Genomic DNA, 13,782 nt, shown 5'->3' with positions numbered 1-13,782 from the left:
TCTCTCTCTCTCTCTCTCTCTCTCTCTCTCTCTCTCTCTCTCTCTCTAACATGATTACAAAAGTGCAAAGCAGAAGGTTCCTATTGTATTAGATCTGCAAAGATGAATTAATTATGAAATAACTTTAAGGAATAAATGTCAAAGACTCTAATCTAATAAGTTGCTAGTTATCGTAGGCCTGTAGTTATTAGTACAAAATACAAACCTTAATTGTTCCTTGACTGTTTGCAGCAATTAGGACATTTGACTCCTGAAAAACAAATCATCATTCATAAAACATGTGTAAGTTGCACAAGAATAATTCATCACTTACAGGACAATATACATTAAAACAACATATGTATATAATCATATTCATAGCTCAAACATGTTTTCCTCTTGACAAGAGGAAGAGCAGCCAGCTGTGATGAGCCCGTGTGTGTGTGATCTTCCTGAAATGAACGGTGGGATAATGAGATGAACTCACTCCGTCGGGCAGCGCTCTCCAGCAGACAGCGCTGACAAACTCGTTGGTGTCGTCTTCCTTCTTGTCTTTGTCCAGGACACTCTTCACCGTGTCGAACTTGAATGTTAACAGCGTCTTTGACAGCCCTTTGTAGTAGAGGTACAGGGAGTTGTTTTCACTGCCTGTACACACACAGTAAGAAAAAAGGGGATGTTTTTACTCACATGTTGTCCTAGAATGCTTGAAATATCAAGGCAATGCTTTGTTTTTAAATCAATGCTCACCACAGGCAACATAGTCTCCATTGGAAGCCAGGCCCACAAAGTTCTTCTCATTGATGTGACCCTTGAAGGAGCGCAGGCAGTGAGGTTTGTTGACGTTCCACAGCTTCAGCTGACTGTCCGTGGACCTGTCCAACAAAGGTGGAAACACACTCAACCAGTCACTAATCTGAGGGAGAAGACTAGTAATCGTCAACCTGTAAATCTGAGCATCTTTTAAAGTGTTTCATTGTGGGTATTTTTGTCAACACAGCGTAAAGCATTTGGTATAGGGACTACATCATAAGTAGGGACGGGTATCGTTAGGGTTGTATTGATACTAGTATTCAGTGATTCTGATGGTCGGTTCGGTTCCTTAAAGATACTCTTATCGGTTCGTTTTGATTATTTTGTGAGACAGAAAGACAATTAATTAAGAAAAGTATTGACTTTGTTTTGTTATTCTTGTATGTAAAGAAATAGTCTTTCTTGAGTTCTAACATCTTTAAAATACGTTGTCAGCCAAGTGATTATCTTTCATTGATGATCCTGTTCTTGTGATCAAATTCCGTGTGACATCACTAACGTATGACATCACTACCGTCACCTGACGGCTGCTCCACAAACAGACAGATGTTCTGCTTGTTGGTCACATTTTATTGTGTTTGAGACGACCAGAGTTCTAGTGTTTTCATCTCTCTGATCATGATGGGAGTCTCACGCTGTACTGAGCCGGAGACAAAGACAAAGAGACAGAGAACCGACAGCAGAACCGCTAACTCTGGACCGCATCGATACTCCGGGTTTTACTTATTTAGAACCGGTTCCTGTTTAGAACTGGGTTTCGGGGGGGGCATCCCTAATTATAAGCAGACAATATTTAGTCTATATAGATTGTGTAATAACTTGTGTAATAACTTGTGTATGTATATAGAAGAATATCATCAGCTGAACATGAGGGTGAAGGGACTTACGCAGAAACTATTTCCTCTCCATTGACAAACTTGGCGTAGGACACGGCCTTCCTGTGGCCCTTAAACACCATGATGGGCTGCTTCGTGTTGCGTAGATCATAGTAGTGGACACAGTGGTCTGCGAGCAAAAAGGAAACAGAAAAATAATATAGGTATGCATTCATTCAGTGTCGATCCCATCGAGTCACCACCAAGCCAGGCCGCCATGGTGCAATGACGGTGCAATGCCTTGGTTGAGTGAACGCTACACGTGCCTGCTGGCTGTTATTCCAACATCCAAACTTCACTACAGACAGTAAACCAACAACTTCAACGTCTTCTGTGCTCAAGCTCGGTGGACTTGGACCTTGGAGACACAGGATTGGATCAGGACTTGGATAGTTGTACAAGAGAATATTTCAAATACTCATCTCTCCCTCGAGAGAGTAACAAAATGAAGTTCTGAGAAGTTTGTCTGGACCACCGGAGTCTACGAAACCACAAAATAAATGTTGTCGTGTACGAGGACAAACTGCAGTGGTGTGAGGCGAGTGTAACGATACATCACGATGAGAAGAAAAACAAGTTTCTTTGCCTGGGGTTTATTCTCAACCCCCCCCCCCCCCCCCGACTTCTAACATCCGAAATAAATGAACTGATTGGAAGGCCTGAGTCTATGGAGGCCCATTTCTGTCAATGTGATGAACAAAAGAATAATGACTTATGAATGTTTCTAAATCATTATTTTGAGAACAGATATTATTCTGAAAGAATTTATGAAAAAAATGATATACAGTGCATCCGGAAAGTATTCACAGCGCTTCACTTTTTCCACATTTTGTTATGTTACAGCCTTATTCCAAAATGGATTAAATTCATTATTTTCCTCAACATTCTATACACATCAACCCATAATGACAAAGTGAAAACTGTTTTTTGAAAATTTTTGCAAATCTATTAAAAATAAAGAACGAAAACATAACATGTACTTAAGTATTCACAGCCTTTGCTCAATACTTTGTTGAAGCACCTTTGGCAGCAATTACAGCCTCAAGTCTTCTTGGGTATGATTCCACAAGCTTGGCACACCTATTTCTGGGCAGTTTCTCCCATTCTTCTTTGCAGAACCTCTCAAGTTCCATCAGGTTGGATGGGGAGCGTCAGTGCACAGCCATTTTCAGATCTCTCCAGAGATGTTCAATCGGGTTCAAGTCAGGGCTCTGGCTGGGCCACTCAAGGACATTCACAGAGTTGTCCCGAAGCCACTCCTTTGTTATCTTGGCTGTGTGCTTCGGGTCGTTGTCTTGTTGGAAGATGAACCGTCACCCAGTCTGAGGTCCAGAGCGCTCTGGAGCATGTTTTCATCGAGGATGTCTCTGTACATTGCTGCATTCATCTTTCCCTCAATCCTGACTAGTCTCCCAGTTCCTCCCGCTGAAAAACATCCCCACAGCATGATGCTGCCACCACCATGCTTCACTGTAGGGATGGTATTGGCCAGGTGATGAGCAGTGCCTGGTTTCCTCCAGACATGACGCTTGTCATTCAGGCCAATCTTTGGCCTGAATGCCAAAGAGTTCAATCTTTATTTCATCAGACCAGAGAATTTTGTTTCTCATGGTCTGAGAGTCCTTCAGGTGCCTTTTTGCAAACTCCAGGCGGGCTGTCATGTGCTTTTACTGAGGAGTGGCCTCCGTCTGGCCACTCTACCAAACAGGCCTGATTTGTGGAGTGCTGCAGAGATGGTTGTCCTTCTGGAAGGTTCTCCTCTCTTCATAGAACAACACTGGAGCTCTGTCAGAGTGACCATCGGGTTCCTGGTCACCTCCCTGACTAAGGCCCTTCTCCCCCGATCGCTCAGTCTGGCTGGGCGGCCAACTCTAGGAAGAGTCCTGGTGGTTCCAAACTTCTTCCATTTCCGGATGATGGAGGCCACTGTGCTCATTGGGACTTTCAATGCTGCAGAAATTCTTTCTGTACCCTTCGCCAGATCTGTGCCTCGATACAATTCTGTCTCGGAGGTCTACAGATAATTCCTTGGACTTCATGGCTTGGTTTATGCTCTGATATGCACTGTCAACTGTGGTACCTTATATAGACAGGTGTGTGCCTTTCTAAATCATGTCCAATCAATTGAATTTAGCACAAGTGGACTCCAATCAAGTTGTAGAAACATCTCAAGGATGATCAGTGGAAACAGGATGCACCTGAGCTAAATTTTGAGTGTCATGGCAAAGGCTGTGAATACTTATGTACATGTTATGTTTTCGTTCTTTATTTTTAATAGATTTGCAAAAATTTGCAAAAAACAGTTTTCACTTTGTCATTATGGGTTGATGTGTATAGAATGTTGAGGAAAATAATGAATTTAATCCATTTTGGAATAAGGCTGTAACATAACAAAATGTGGAAAAAGTGAAGCGCTGTGAATACTTTCTGGATGCACTGTAGTATCAAAAAAAACGGGATTGTCTCGTTATTTTGAGATACTCATTGTTTTGAGAAAGTTTCTCAGTATTTGAGATACTATGTCATTATTTGAGATATATTATTACTATGAGAACGTTTGTCCTTATTGTTAGATGCTAAGTCATTGCTTTATTTTACTGGTGGAAATGGTCAGATCCTATACTGTGACCTGCTTATACACCAAGTATGCTGCAGGGTTTTAAAGCATGTTCTTAAAGAAATCCATAAGTGGCCACAATGTAAAGGCAGTATGCTCAATTTTTTATGCAGAGAACAATAAATCCGATCAATACAACTAGTTGGAACTGCCCCCGCACACCCTCGCCACGGTTGACTCTCGCTTTTCTTTTTCTTTTCTTTTGCCTCTGCAAACATTTCGGTGAGGCTGCTCTTTGTGGATGGAGTCGGTACAGACTTGCATATTTTGATGGATGGTGATTTTTAGGATGGTAGTGGAGATTTGCGGTGTTTCCATAATTAGTCCCGACTCGTCTATCGCACAGCTTACAGATGACTTAGTTCGCGTTCTCTCTTCTCTCCTTTTGTTGTAAACCACAGAATCGATAGATGCATTTGCATTGTTTTAGTTAGGGCATCAAAAATTCATTCATAATGTTAACCTTTAAATTATTATTATTATATATAACTTACAGAAACATTGCGTGCAATAGTCCAAAGGCTTTCATCGTATTGGACCAGATAAAGTCATTCGACACAGCCCTACGCACAGCGTCACACGTATGCTAGCATATCAATACAACAATGCGGTGAAGCATAGAGTAAGCAAGAGAAATAAAGAGAGAGACTGAATATTGTGCACACTTCCTAACAGGCGTTAGGAAGGCGTTAGGAATTGAATATTGTTCTGTTGTTGTGGACATGGGAGGAATATTACAGTGGTACCTGTTGAATGATAAATAGTCATATTGCACAAGCCTAGTTTCCATCTCTACCCACAGTAAGTTCACAGGACAAAGATCACAACCTAAAAGCAGGCCTGAGCTCACCTGCACAGCCAAAGGCCAGATGATACCTGGAGGTTGGGCTGAACTTCACACAGCAGACGTTGGCCTTGGCCTCAATGCTGGCCACAGAGTTATCGAGATTGGTCGACCAAAGCTTCACTGAAACACAATAAACAGACATTAACATTTCTCTGCGCTGAGAAGAGGAATGATGACTGAAGCCTGTCAGACACAGCATTACTGGTCCTCCGTTACCTTTCGCATCATCAGAACCGGAGGCTAACAGCTTGGGGTCCATTAGATTGAAGTCAACACTCCAACACCTTTTTTCATGTTCCTGAAAGGAAAGCACAAGGAACCTTAAAAAAGGTGCAGTGTTTCCTCTACATCAACTCTACAAAGTCACAAGGTTGCAGTGTTCATTTATTGCCATTGTACAACAGGGTTGCACAACAAAATGCAGTTTGTAGGCCCAGAATGCTGCAAGAAAAAACACATACACAAAAAAAACTATATTACACAGTGGAGGGTGGAGGATGAATTTAGGAATCTTACAGCCAGAGGAAAGAAGATGCTCTGAAGTGTGGTGGTTCCACAGCTGATACGTCTGCATGGGTTTTGTCTTTGAATATCCTGGAAACCGATGATGTTCTGGGTGATTTCAATCACACGCTGTAGAGCCCTCCTGTCCTGCTCACAACAGAGTTCTCTTCATGTTTGGGGCAGCAGTCGTGGGTCTACAGCGTGAACAGGAGGGGGCTGAGCACACAGCCCTGGGGGGGCTCCGGAGTTTAGCACTAGAGGAGTTGCTGGGGTCTGTTTGTGAGGAAGTCTTAAAACCAGAGTGATACGTTTACCAATCAGTAATGCAAACGGGTGAGGTTCCAGGCTGGATGTTGTTTTTAATATGCTGGAGAACCAGTTCCTCAAAGCACTTCATCAGGATGGGGCTGAGTGTCACAGGGCGATAGTCATTTAGACTGGACACTGCAGACGTTTTAGGTACAGGGATGATGGCGGCTGTCTTGACGCAGGTGGGAACTCTCTCCTGTGACAGTGATGTGTGGAAAATATCAGTGATGACATCAGTTAGCTGGTTGGTACATGTTCATAGTACAGGACCAGGGATGTTAACAGGTCCAGCAGCTTTACTCATATTCACTCTCATCAGGGTTTTCCTCACATCCTCTGAGGACACTGACAGTGGGCGGTCCTCTGGAGGCGGGGCAGACTTGACAGCTGACTCTTTGTTGAGGAGGTCAAAGCGAGTATAAAAGGTGTTCAGCTCATCTGGTAATGTGGCCTCACAAATGATGGGAGCACTCCTGCTTTTGTAGCCTGTGACATTCTGGATCTCCTGTCTCATATCTTTAGTGCTGTTGAGGTCTCTCTCCAGTCTCTCTTCATGCCTCCTCTTTGCCTCCTTGATGCCTTCAGTCTTGCTGTGGTGATGCTGCATGCTTCCTAACAGCTTTTTTGGATCGTGCCCTCACGTGTTCAATTATCCAGACTTTCTGGTTGGGGAAGGATTTTATTGTCTTTGTGATCACCATGTCATCACCACATTTGATGTCACTGTTGATGTTCGTATACTCCTCAAGATCGATGCCAAATTTTCACAAAATCACGAATATCCTCTGCTCTCATATTTCAACGGGAGCAACAGGTGAACCAGCTTAAAAAGTGACATTTGTTTCTTTTTAAATAAGTGTTAAGGTTGAGTTCAGCCCACTGAAGTGTTGGTCTCCTCCAAAAAGTGAGAGTGTCTCCTCCAGCAAGAATCTATGGAAGAGGGGCTCTTATTTTCTACCTATTTCTTATTTTATGGGCCATAAACATTTAAACCCAGCTAGACTTGTCTAAGTAGGCTAACTGCATGTTAGAGACACAGCCTTGTAGGATAGACAATGTCATACATGCTACAACGACTTCTATCACCAGCAGCTCAGCTGTGTGAACCTCCTAAGTGTCATACCTGGTAGACTTTGGACCTCTGGCCGGTGAATCCATCCCACAGGATGACGGTACCCTCGTAATCACTGCTGGCCAGAAGGTTCTTGTGGTAGCTGCTCCAGCTGATACAGCTACAACAAACAAGGTGGGGATCACGTCAAGACTCAAGGTCACAATTTGTTCCTAATAGTTGCTTCATTGGCTCTTTGTCTCGACTCAGGCCTTGGTTTCTAGAATGATTTTGACAAAGTATGTTTTTACAAATCTGATGCACAGGTTTGATGTTTATGGGCCTGCACAACATGACAACGCATGGCCCAGCAAAGCAGAAATGTGGGGACAAAAGTAGATTTGATTTTCTAAGTGAAGACAGCAGCGCTGTAGGGGTCAGCACATTCTACCTGCATGACCATCTACGCTAAATGTGTGTAGAAACAGGTTCTCACATGGATCACAAGCAGATCAGAAGCAGCCTTAACACTCGCATTGACTCCCCTACCTGATTTTGGAATTGCAGGTCATTTCATTGACAGGGTAGTGGATGTCCACCGCATCCTGGATCACTGTGCCGTACTCAAACACCTTGATCTTCTTGGTCACACCAGCGATGGCGAAGTAGTCACAGTCGCGGTCAAACTCAATACTGGAACACAGGTGAGAATGCAGTCATTGACAGTGAGAGGGCTGATTAAGGTCATACTGAAAATCATTGAACAAAATGTTCAGAAGTCAATGTTTTCCTTTTCCTACCTGGAGACAATACTGGAGCCGTTGTAGAGGTCACTGGCGTACGAGAGGGTGGCGAGCGGCCGCACAGAGTTGTAGCGGGTAAACTTAGACAGACACTCCATGAAATCATCCAACTGGTTCAGGTTCCTGCCTTCATCTGGACACAGTAGACGCACACTATTAAGATACTGTTCACAAGGAGCAATGGGGACACGAGCTGTACGCTGTGTGTAGAGTAGAGAAGCCCATCGACGATCGGCATCAAAAAGCAGATCGTCGATGTGTCCTATCGGCCGATACAGAGAGGTTTTTATTGTTGTTGTCTTTTGTTACAGCAGCTGGTGAAGGAGGCTCCAGATGACGGCTCAAAGTATTTATTTCAACCGAACCAAAATCGGCATGAACAGTTAAAATTCTACACGTTATCCCTTTTCTTTGTTATTGTTATCGAGAGTGGTTATTTGATTAAAAACGCACAATTCAAATGATTGTTTCAAAAGTTGCTTTGCTTAAAAAAAGAAAGAAATCTTGGCCTTTGTAGTTTTAATGTGTTATAAGCTGCTTGTAGCTAGTGTTAGGAAGTTTAACTCTCTCTTATATCTATTTTATATTAATGTGAAAACAACTGGATTCATTCAAGTTTCTTGCCAAAAACAACATTTTAAAATAAATACATCATGAAAGCATCAGAATGTCTGTTTGAATGCTTGAATGAATCGTACTGTAACTCACTGCAGCCTCCGTTAACGTTAGTCGTTAGCTCTATTATTTAGCCACTGTGCTGCCCAGCGGCCTGGTTTTGTTCATCAGCTCTGGGCCGGTGAACGAGGCGGGACGACACTGCATGCATGTCATGAGTGTCTAACCACAGGTGTGTAAAACAGGGAAATGTAACCATACTGAAGCAGCTCCGTGTCACATTTTAACAGCAATACATTATCATCACAGGAATATAATAAACAAAAACAAGGAGCATTTTGTGCATGTCAGGTTTCTGCTTTGTGCCGTGCAGCACATGTGTCATTCTTCCTTTGCTGACAGCCAAGACTGTTCATCAGAAACAACCCACTCTGTGACAGCAAGCGGCGGAGTTTGTGGCAAATGTGGTCTTCATTTAAAAAAATAGTAACTTCAGCAATAACACTGGGGTGAGGCAAACAGGTCAACCCTTTGAAGTGAACATCCAGTCCCACAGAAACACATCTGCCATCTACAGGTGCTGTGAGGGAGTGATGCTGCCATTCACTGAGGGATTGCTACCTGTGATGCGTGACATTTTGTTGGAGAAGTAGCACTGCTCCAGATCCTCAAAATGAGCCGTCAGCCTCTTTCTCCTGGATGCCAAGGTGCTGTTGTACCAGGTCTGTCTTTTGCCCTGGAGAAACAGAGAGTAGTCAAGTCAGTGCTGAACTTACTCCGTTAACGCTCACTCATAGTTTTACTGAGAATGTTTTGCTCGACAGGTCTTTAGGTTCATATCCATTGTGACCACTACAGTACGTGTCAAAGCTTCTGAGAGCTTGTGGACATTTAATAACTATGGAACTTTTTCTAATATTCCTTTGGAAGCAAAACCATGGAATTCATCTATATTATAAAAAATGCGCTGATGAAAAATATGCAAACAAAACAGATAATAGACGTAAACATTAAAGAAATGGATAATCCAACCAGCATGTCTGTTACCTGGGTTGTTCCACCAAATCCTGGAGGCTGGCTGTAGTCTGGTGTCTCCATGATACTACTGCAGCTACTCAACGAGCAGACAACAAACAGACAATGAGTCAGAGGACGGCAGCCATAACATCCTGACTAGAGGTTAACAAAGTAGTTCCTTCTCATTCTACCTAGATCTAGACCATTATGATCTGGTCCTACTCTTCCCCGATCTGGTCCTATTCTACTCAGAACCGTCCTTTTTTACCCAGACCCGGTACTCGTCTACTCAGATCCGGTACTAGTCTACTCAGATCCGGTCCTATTCTATCTAGATCTGGTACCATTATATATATACCATATAGCAGTTTAATCAGTAAAGCCTGTGTGTGTTTGTATCAGAGAAGCTGAATGTGGTTGGTTGTGATGACTCGTAGATAGGTCATGTTAAAAACATGGAGGTCAGCTGTACCTGGGAGCAGGTGAGGGAGCCTCAACATTGGGCACCGTACACTCGGCCTCCATCATGGGACAGTACAGCCCGCTCATCTCCTGCAACATGACATAGAGAGAACATTTCACGTGTGCTGCTTCTCCACCTTTCCATTTAAACATGCCGTAAATGACGGTTCTGTTGTTTTACCTCAACACGCTTAATGTCTTCTTCAAGAAAGCTGAGCTCTTTCTGCAGTTGCTCCAGTTGCTGTTGACGGAGCCAGAAATAGAGATGAATATATCTTTCTATACAGTAGTACAGTTATAATAAGGTTATTAAACACATCGGGACCTCTCTCTTGTTCCTCCTGGCTTCTTTAAGGAACTCCATGAGGATCTGTCTCTGAGCTGCTTGGGATTCCTAGTGGAGACACACGAGACAAGTTCATTTTCACACAAAGAATTGTACCATTTCTTTTAGGTAACAAAACTTTTCCTGGAATAAAATGTTCTAGTGCTGTTTCCATCCCTGGCATTGCAAACTGAAGCGCCGTTGTGCAGAAAAGGAATGATGAAAACGAGGCACAGATTATGAGGAGCGAGTATGCTATTCACTTCAACTACAGGAAACCATCCCAGACCAGAGGGGTTGTTGGAAGACGCTCTTTGACAACTGCAGCCACAAGTTTCTCGTGCTTCGCATTTCTGGCATTACAAAACGAACCGAGGGCACCATGTCCTGCATGTTTCTTCATGCAGTCTAAACTAATAAAAACACCAGAGAAGGTAGGGTAACACATCCACTGCACATATTTGTATCAGGATTTCATTGAAAGGCAACAAAACAGACGCAGACAGACCCTCAAGCAACAGCATGAACGCTAACCTGCCTCTTCACGGACACCACAAAGCTAAAGTTCTTGACAAATCTGGTTCAGATACTGCAAAAGCTCCAATCGTTCATTTAATTTGCCTGCAGCACACTTGGTATGAAGTAGAGCTGCAACGATTAATCCATTAGGTGTCAACTATTAAATTAATCGTCATCTACTTCGATTATCAATTAATCTGTTTGAGTAATTTTGGAAGATAAACACGGTCAACGTTCTCTGAGTCCAGCGTCTTAAATATGAATATTTTCTGGTTGTGTTGCTCCTTGATGACGGTAAACTGAATATCTGTTAGTCGCGGACAAAACAAGACATTTGACGACGTCATCTTGGGCTTTGGGAAACACAGATCGACATTTTTCACCATTTTATAGACCAAACAACAAATCGATTAAATCGAGAAAATATTGGACAAATGAATCAACAATGAGAATTATCGTTGGTAGCAGCCTAGTGCCAAGACTACAATTCAATGTGTAAATACTGTGATCGATGTCCCTGGCTACACATTGGCTGAAAAAAGGTCTCATACAAAGCTTTACTGTTAAAGCATAGCTGTGTCACTGAACTAGCCAACTATCACTGAACACATGTGTGTGGATGCCACAACAAAAACATCCACAGCCTCACTGCTACTGGACTACCTGTCAAGAAAACTAACACAGCGCAACAGCGTTTCATGTGACAGCTGCACCTAAATGTCTCCGTTTTAAAACATGATGCCTGCTGTCACTTCTACAGTGAGTGCTGCTGTGACAGGACAGAAGTCAACAGGATAGGCTGTGGCTCCTACTTCTCTTTTCCTGGAACTTCACACGGATTGTCAAGACGAGAACCAACGGGGATGTTCCAGGCCACGCTGAGATAGCAATGTGTGCCGGGTTTTACTGCATTTACTCAGCAAGAGAACACACACACACACACACACACACACACACACACACGATTCCATATGACTCTTTAAGCACAGCCTAAAGCATCTCCTTGCAGACATATAATGTGGTTCAACTAGTGGAGAATGGGAGTGCTCACCACATACACAGGCAGAGCGACGGTGATGATTGGAATCACGACTTGAAAGGGAGAATTTCTGATCGTTTCTGAGGAACTACTACACCACCTTTTCTGACAGTTTATAAAACAGTTAAGATGCAACTTTGATTTTTATGAAATTCCTTTGTGGTCCTTCCAGGGCAAAATGTGGAGCTTCTCAAACTTCTGCTTTTTTAATTTTTTTATTTGTCTTCTATATGATTGAATATGTTCTCATTTCTTATTGTCAACATAAATGGTTATGGTCCCTGAATGCAACAGACCTAATACACGTTATCTTGTTTACGTGCTACGCTAGGCTACATGCTAGCAGAGTTCTGGTGAATATGGAAACAATGTGACCGACTCCTCCTGGATTAAAAGATAACAGATGGAAACATTTCACTTCTTCTTCTTCTTCCAAACTAGCAGAGAGTGAAGTGAACCAGGAAGTAGACTGAAACTATTTGTAACTCTGAGAAGCAGAGCTTTCTGTGTTGAACTCTTTGAACCAAGACACACCACCGATCCCTGTGTTGATGGACTCAGAGACTCTAGAACCAAAGCAGAGCTGAAGTCATGGAGTCAGTGAGGAAAGAGCTGAACCACATGTTCACAAAGAGCTGCATGCTCATTGGTTAGAAGAGAAGTCTTTATTACTTATTAGCAGAGATGGGCAGTATTTCTATTACTTGAATTTGAAATACGTATTTCAATTACTTTTGAGTATTTTGTAATTTGTGTTTGATAGGGCCGATAAAAATCTAACGTAATTTGTAACAAAATACTTTAGAGTGGAGTAATTTTGTATTTAAAATACTCAAAATACTTACTCCATGAATCAAAAAACAGTTCACGAGTTCAGTCTTCAGATCTTCCATGCAGTTCAATGGATTGTCTGTCAATGTAAATATTTTATCTGAGTGTGACAGATGTCAACCAGCTTGATGTATAATTTATGTCTGGGTCTGGCTACATAGCCTATTGTATAAACATGGTGATGGTTATAATATCAAGCTAGCGATCGATGCTAACATGCTAATGACAGTAGCATGCTGTCTAGGCTAGTGCATAGCCAGTGTTTAGCAAGTTAACTTATCAGTCGAGTAGCTAGCTATATAGGAAGAGGGAGATTGGGAGCTTGTATGTTCATGATAACCTTATCAAGAGACATCTGACCATCTTAATCTTGCACTGTATTACAAGTTATGCTGTATCTTCTCAACGTGAATGTCATAATGCCATATCAATTACTGGCAGATAATATAGTTCAGTTAGCCAGGCTGTGACAGTAGATGTTCATTTGTTAAAAAGAAAAAAAAAAGAAAAAAAAAAAAACATTAAATATCCAATTTATTTTATTTAAAAGGCATATTATGAAAGTATTCTTAGTTTTATTATTTCATACATTCTACAGTTGGCCAGGTGGACAACATGTCTGTGACTGTTCTTCCTTTGTGTGGGGTTCACCAGAGCTTTGTGTACATTATATAGCCCAACCTTGAATGCTCTGCTATACCAAATTGTGAGAAAACAGAAAATCCAGAAAAAAGTATTTCCTATATTTTAAATACAAAATACATGTATTGTATTTTGTTACATTTTCTGGCACCAGTATTTTGTATTTTATTTTGATACATTTATTTGAGGGCTATTTTATATCAAAATACATTTTGATGTATTTTTGCCCATCTCTGATGTATTTTTGCCCATCTCTGCTTATTAGCTCGTTATGTTACATGACTCACAACATGATGAGTTCTGCGTTTTTACAGGAAACATTTGATTTATTTTACCGTTCTCCTAATGCTCTAAATGTCGACTCCTCTCTTCTATTTGTTACTAATATTGAATTAATAAAAGATAATGGAAGTAAATTCATCTGTTTTTAATTAAGAATCATTATAAATATGCTGTGTTTTAAAAATAGCAGTTAATAATTACATCATAGCTCTCTGAATGGAATCGTGAGGTGGCTAGAGGACCGACACACCC

At 41.9% G+C, this 13,782-nt stretch overlaps 1 protein-coding gene across 1 annotated transcript in view; it reads right to left on the bottom strand.

Annotated features, from left to right (window-relative positions):
* cop1 (COP1 E3 ubiquitin ligase) overlaps positions 1–13,782 on the bottom strand; it is a 19,118-nt gene that overhangs the window by 2,404 nt on the left and 2,932 nt on the right. Inside the window, exons 6-19 of the mRNA XM_031874566.1 lie at positions 10,218–10,286; positions 10,074–10,133; positions 9,903–9,982; positions 9,461–9,524; positions 9,035–9,149; positions 7,796–7,931; positions 7,545–7,688; positions 7,068–7,176; positions 5,348–5,429; positions 5,135–5,251; positions 1,680–1,797; positions 730–854; positions 467–627; positions 206–250 (exon numbers count right to left, since the gene is read on the bottom strand). Of these exons, the coding sequence (XP_031730426.1) occupies positions 206–250; positions 467–627; positions 730–854; positions 1,680–1,797; positions 5,135–5,251; positions 5,348–5,429; positions 7,068–7,176; positions 7,545–7,688; positions 7,796–7,931; positions 9,035–9,149; positions 9,461–9,524; positions 9,903–9,982; positions 10,074–10,133; positions 10,218–10,286 (1,425 nt within the window). The remainder of the gene's footprint in view (positions 1–205; positions 251–466; positions 628–729; positions 855–1,679; positions 1,798–5,134; positions 5,252–5,347; positions 5,430–7,067; positions 7,177–7,544; positions 7,689–7,795; positions 7,932–9,034; positions 9,150–9,460; positions 9,525–9,902; positions 9,983–10,073; positions 10,134–10,217; positions 10,287–13,782) is intronic.

The sequence above is a fragment of the Anarrhichthys ocellatus genome, unplaced genomic scaffold (assembly GCF_004355925.1).
Source record: "Anarrhichthys ocellatus isolate YVR2014 unplaced genomic scaffold, GSC_Weel_1.0 scaffold82, whole genome shotgun sequence".
NCBI lineage: Eukaryota > Metazoa > Chordata > Actinopteri > Perciformes > Anarhichadidae > Anarrhichthys > Anarrhichthys ocellatus.
Note: the sequence above shows the minus strand (reverse complement) of the source record. Positions and strands in the feature narration are given on the sequence as shown.